This window comes from Saccostrea echinata, unplaced genomic scaffold, assembly GCF_033153115.1.
Source record: "Saccostrea echinata isolate AGI-Se365-2 ecotype Australia unplaced genomic scaffold, CSIRO_AGI_Sech_v1 ptg000001l, whole genome shotgun sequence".
NCBI lineage: Eukaryota > Metazoa > Mollusca > Bivalvia > Ostreida > Ostreidae > Saccostrea > Saccostrea echinata.
Window position 1 is genome coordinate 30837388 of NW_026889750.1, and position 6000 is coordinate 30843387.

Below are 6000 nucleotides of genomic sequence, written 5' to 3' on the forward strand. Positions count from 1 at the left end.
AAAATGTACATCACAAAGGAAAATGCATCAAATTTGATTTGAGATATATTTTCAAGACTTAAAAAATTATAGAATTAGCGATTTTTCCCTCAAATAGAACGATGTTTCAGTACTGAATTTAATTTGGCGTTGTACTTTTCACTCCAGCAAAATTGGTAGAATTTTGAAGAATTCATTATTCATGTTTAAATTTGAGGTGTTTATTTTGTTCATTAATTAGAAAACTTTCACGGGTTTAATCCCCTAAATCATCTTTTATTATTGATATCCCTTGTATCACTTAAATTTTCTTCATTCTGGTGATATTTCATAAGGTTATGAAATTAAAAATTATCCTGTATCCAAAATCTAAATACACCTGTGAATACTTATCTATCAAAAGCTATCAATTGTTCTAAAATGTTTTTCTGCAGTATTAAGAATAGTGCGTTAACCTTTCTCCAAGCCCATAGCATGATCATTACGCCACTTTTACAAGCATTTTTTCTCGTGCTATGTCCTCATTGTTTTTCCTGTTTCAGAAATTGCTTAGGTAGAAAGCTGACTAAAAATTGCCCATAACCATGGCTGTTAAACAAATTTCTAGCAATATCAAGATTCCCTCTTATTTGTATTGTCTTTTCCCGTGCTTTTTTCCTGTCAGCTTGTCAAATACCAGGTGATAATCTCAATTATTCTCCACTCACAAGTTTCCAAAAGAGCAAAGAGAACAGTGGAAAGGATGAATAAGAACATGTGTTTTAGGTATGATTGTTGACATTTCGAATATTAACAGATGCGTGTATTACAACAATGTTTGTGTTAGAAAAGAACAGACGGGTATTGATTATTCATATTCATTAAAAGTAAACACTTTTATCCACTCACTGCATGCTGTGAATATATAAAATATTATATGTATGATATAGAGTTTTCTTCATTTAAATATTACTATTTTGAATGAAAATCAAAAACTGTTTTCATCTGTTTTTATACTCATGAATTCCAACATTCGTATATAGGTAATGAAGATAAAATGTTTCAATTGCCATTCGAATTATTTCTTCTTAGAAGTAAAATATCATATATAAATCAAAGCCTTTGACTCTATACAGTGCTCTAGTCTATACAGTGAATATCATTACATTTTCGTTTAATTTTATATACTGAAATTTTTCTAACAATCAGTGTTTTTTAACATGAAAGCGGAAAATGAAAAAAAAAGCAACATGCATTGACATTACCTATAAAAGCATCGATATCTCGTCCACCACCCGACTCGAAGTCCATGATAGACACCAATTCGTAAAGACCTTGTCCAATGTCACAGTGGGTATCTTTGAATTTCCATATAAAATTCACACCAAGTCTCTGAATTTCAGGGAATTTGGAATCACTTTGGATCAGAAGAAATGTATCCTCAATTACATGGAATATTTCGTCTCCAAACACTTTAGGGCCTTTGAGTGGTGCTAGTATCCCAATTGTAATATTCAAGGTAGAGGAAACGGTCTTAATCATATGAGGTACGAAAAGCACTGCACATAGTTTAATGAAAATCATGTTAAGGTGGTTTTGTGTTAAAAATTACGTTGTGGTTTTCCATCGATGATCCGAAGAGCAAGGTCGAACAGACATCGAATGTTAAGTGCCGTATATATAAGGTCGGAAGTTAATACATCATTAACAATGCACCAATAAAAATTAAGTAACCATTCTTTCGATAGCCACAACGTTTATATGTAGCTTCAATATCAGCATCCAATAATGGCAGGCCTAGCGCAAAAGTGGCTTTTGATCAGCTTCCGTAAAGCATCATACAAGTTTGCTTGTCAGGAACTGAGAAATATGTAGCAAAGCAGCGCTGTCACGCTCGCGCATAAACAACCATCACCAATCGTCATGGTAATATCATTTCTACCTAAAGAATACAGCAATTCATCAAATTGCTTAAAATCATCTATACAATTTTTATTGATTAGAGTTATGTTTCTTGGAAAAATAATAATTGAGTCGCAGATATGAAAACTTATGCAACGCTTTCACATCCTTAATGAACATTTTCTGATATTTTTGTAGTCTCTTCGATAAATTCCATTATTTCTTAATACCTTATATTTAAGGGATTACCAATATCCGGTAGTGTGGCTTCATACAGCTAATAGAGCAAATTTCTAACTTAAAAACCAGGATGAGGGATAAAGAACAGTTTTATATACTTATAAATTTCCAGTTTATCTAATGAGGTGGAAATGTTAGCTTGTATCGACAGAATCTAACTGTTCGATTTGTTATTTTGTGTGAAATCGAAAACTCAGTGTCGTTCATCATCAGAATGAGATTTAAATTTCCTTGCTCAACCTAATTCCTTCCTCCAGAGATCTATAAAGAAATTGAACATATTTCAATTTATTTCATTGTTTACTAAAAAAAAAATTAATTTCTTTTTAAACCCTAAACTGATTTAGGTAACATTTTAAAAATGTTTAAAAAAAACATTAATACAATAATAATAAACTGAAAAGTCGTGCAAGGATGAACATATATTACTAAATAGAGACGGGATAACGTTATTTCTATATAATGACGGTCAAAATCAAATAAGAGGATATTTTCATCAACTGGAAATAAGCAACATGGCCTCCGGTTAATGTTCTGATTCCAGATTTACACCTGTATATAGATTAACAGGTATCCAATGCATGTAATTAAACATAATTTCCATTTTTCTGCCTTTCATCGATAATATTGACTTTTCACAACACCATTGCCTACTTGTATGTCATTTGCTCTTTGTATTACCTTATTACCTTGTAATACTTTAAGAGCAAAATAGTCAATGGGAAAGATGAACTGTTAGGAAATCGCATCGACATATTGGGTTATAGTGAAGGAAAACTGAAGTATTGTCATGCTCTAAATTTTGAATTTACCAGGTGGGAGTAAATACAAAATTTAGAACTAAATTTTGTAATTACTCCAACCCGGTAAATTCAAAATTTAGAACATGACAGTATTTATAATGTCTTTTGCATGCACTCTGCAAAAATAATGGCAGGGAAATATACAATTTTTGCAGAATTCTGCAGTTAGAGAATTTCTCTTTGAGTACCCTTGAAGGTATTATTGCGAATACAAGGTTACTTTTGCAAATACAACCCTATTGATTTAAAGTATGTTCTCTAGCAAAGGTTCCCTGTTGAAGAAACTCCCAACTCCTCGGGAGGAAGATTGGAAGATTTGGTATTTTCCCTGGATAATTTGCAATATGGCAAAATTTCCCCCAACTGAAGAAATGATAATATTTCAAATCTTCTCCCTAGAATTGATTGCTATGTAGCAAATTTTCTGCTCTTTATCAAAAAATAATTCCACCGAAAAGCTTGCGATACAGTGGACCATCTTTCAATTATGATTATATCCGGATTATAATTATTCCGTTTTTAAAATGTTTTAAAATGAAATTCAATATCTTTGACAACTATAATTATCTTTGATTCTACTGAACATGTTCTGATCATTTAATTTGTAAACAAAATAAGGCACTAAGCCTTTTAAATATGACACAGCACCGAATTGTAAGATATCTGAGACGCATTTTGATTGACAACTATAACATTAAGATTTCAGACTGCTAGAAATACCAAATAAAATGTTTTGTGAAAAATGAAGATGGAATTCAAGTATTAAAAAATTAATCAAATCGTGGGGTAAACCAATAATGGCTATGTTCTTAAATAATAAAATTAGAATCGATACGTAGAAAAAACTTTGACGGCATATTTCTGCCCCCTATATGCAAGATAAATTAAGTTAACATGCAACATAATTGGGTACATACCTCTAATTATTTTTAGAATGGGTAGGGGAAGAAAGTAGTGCAGAAAAAATTACAAGTTCCGTAATTTGCAGACCTGAATAACAAAAAACTGTGATAATGTATTAAACTGAGCCTCATAATTGTTGTTAAGGAGTATGTTCCCTTGCAAAAAAACTTGGCAGTTGTAATTTATATTGGATTCCGAAACTTCATAAAAATCCTTACAGACAAAGATACATAGCGGGTTCCAGTAAATGTTCTACCAAGCCTCTTTCTTTACTCCTCACTAAGATATTAACAGTAGTGAAGGAGAAACTTCAAGAGTACTGTGCAATAATATATTCAGGAAGTGGTGTAAATCAGATGTGGATACTAAAAGATTCCAAGGAAGTTTTGGAACATTTGAAATCACAAAATTTTACCAAAATCAACAACATAAAAACTTACGACTTATCAACTTAATATACAACTATTCCCCACGATAAATTAAAGTCCAGACTTTCTGACATCGTTGACAGCTGCTTTTTGAATAAAAATGGAACTCGTAAATTTACTTACCTTGTCATTGGTCATTTGCAAAGTTACTTTGTTAAAAACAATCTGATTGTACATACAAGTACTCTGAAGTTGACATTAAAAAGATGCTCGAGTTTCTGATTCACAATATCTATGTGGTTTTTGGAGACCGGGTCTTGCAATATTCTATTGGAATTCCCATGAGTACCAATTGCGCCCCGTTATTAGTAGACCTATTTTTCTATTCATTTGAAGCAGAATTTGCTCAAAATCTTTTACGTGAAAAGAAGATAACACTTGTTGTGGTCTTCATCTCGACATTTAGGTATATGGACGGCGTATTGTCAATTAACAATGGCTATTTCAATTATTATGTCGACACGACATATCCCGGTGAGCTACCACACATCTGTTTCATATTTGGATATTTTATTAGAAAAAGACGTTAATGGTAGTCTAACAACAAAGCTTTATGATAAACGTGATGACTTTAACTTTTCAATCGTCAACTTCCCTTACTTATGCAGCAATATGCCTTCATCACCTGCATACAGGGTCTACATCTCTGAGTTCATTCGATACGCAAGAGCATGCTGTACGTATGAACGATTTCTAAAACGAGGTAAGTTATTGACAAACAAGTTGATGAAACAGCAGTCTCCTTTAAAGTCATCATTTCGTAAGTTCTATGGTCGATAAAATGACCTTGTCAGGAAATACAATCTTTCATTTAGTCAAATGCTGACTGACTTTTTTCATACTAATTGTTATTTTATTTCCGTTATTTCCCGATCATGACAAGGAGCACATGGCAGGTGTGACTGGTTGGCAGGGGATGCTCACTCCTCCATGGCACCTGATCCCACCTCTGATGTTTTAGATGTCCTTGTTTGCTCTGCTCCTATTTTGTAATGTTTAGTGGACTTTTGAGCTCGAATACTGTCTCGAATATCTCCACATATTTCATCAAGAAGATCAGCAGAATTATTTTTTGTATTATAACACCAGCGAGAAGTCTTGAATTCCCCTACTTCCACTTTCATTTTCAGAGGTTAACGCAGACAGATGCATTTTGCTGGAAAGCGAATCTGACATGCCACCTCGAGATTTTAATCAAGGAAAGACAACTTGATGTGCTGTGATTTTAGGGGTCAATCACTTCTGAACGAAAATTAGGGACATTGCTATGTGAAGATACGTTAACATTGTCACCTATGGGAAAACAATTAGTGGACTGTACCCAATTATGTAGACATGCCACTTATCAATGTCACCATGCAAGATAATTACGTTGACATGCAAGTTACCAATCATTTTAGAGAATCTAATTTTAATATTGGTAAACTTACTTACTAACGCCATTATATGACATCATACAAGAAAGATACAACTGGATTATGTTGACATGCGAGATAATTATGTAGACATGCAACTTATTTATGTCAACATGCAAGATAATTATGTAGACATTGTTACGATACTCTAATATTAGTAATAGATATTGCGTCAGCTGATGTTGTTATTTTTGTTATGTGTGACGTCACTCGTTACCTTTTGTGTGATTTCCGGAAGCCGAGGAACACCAGCACGCGATCCTCTGCGAGACAGGAGATTCAAGAGACTTTAGACATCCGGCACAGGAATGGTGGATGTTTTCATACTTCATAATTCGACTTGGGCTTGGG

General features: G+C 33.1%; 1 protein-coding gene across 1 annotated transcript in view; it reads right to left on the reverse strand.

Annotated features, from left to right (window-relative positions):
• The window catches only part of LOC133178092 (atrial natriuretic peptide receptor 2-like), a 36077-nt gene extending 34257 nt beyond the window's left edge, over positions 1 to 1820 (reverse strand). The window contains exon 1 of the mRNA XM_061312856.1: positions 1224 to 1820. Within this exon, the coding sequence (XP_061168840.1) occupies positions 1224 to 1542 (319 nt within the window). The 5' untranslated portion in view covers positions 1543 to 1820. The remainder of the gene's footprint in view (positions 1 to 1223) is intronic.
• Positions 1821 to 6000: the final 4180 nt, after the last annotated feature.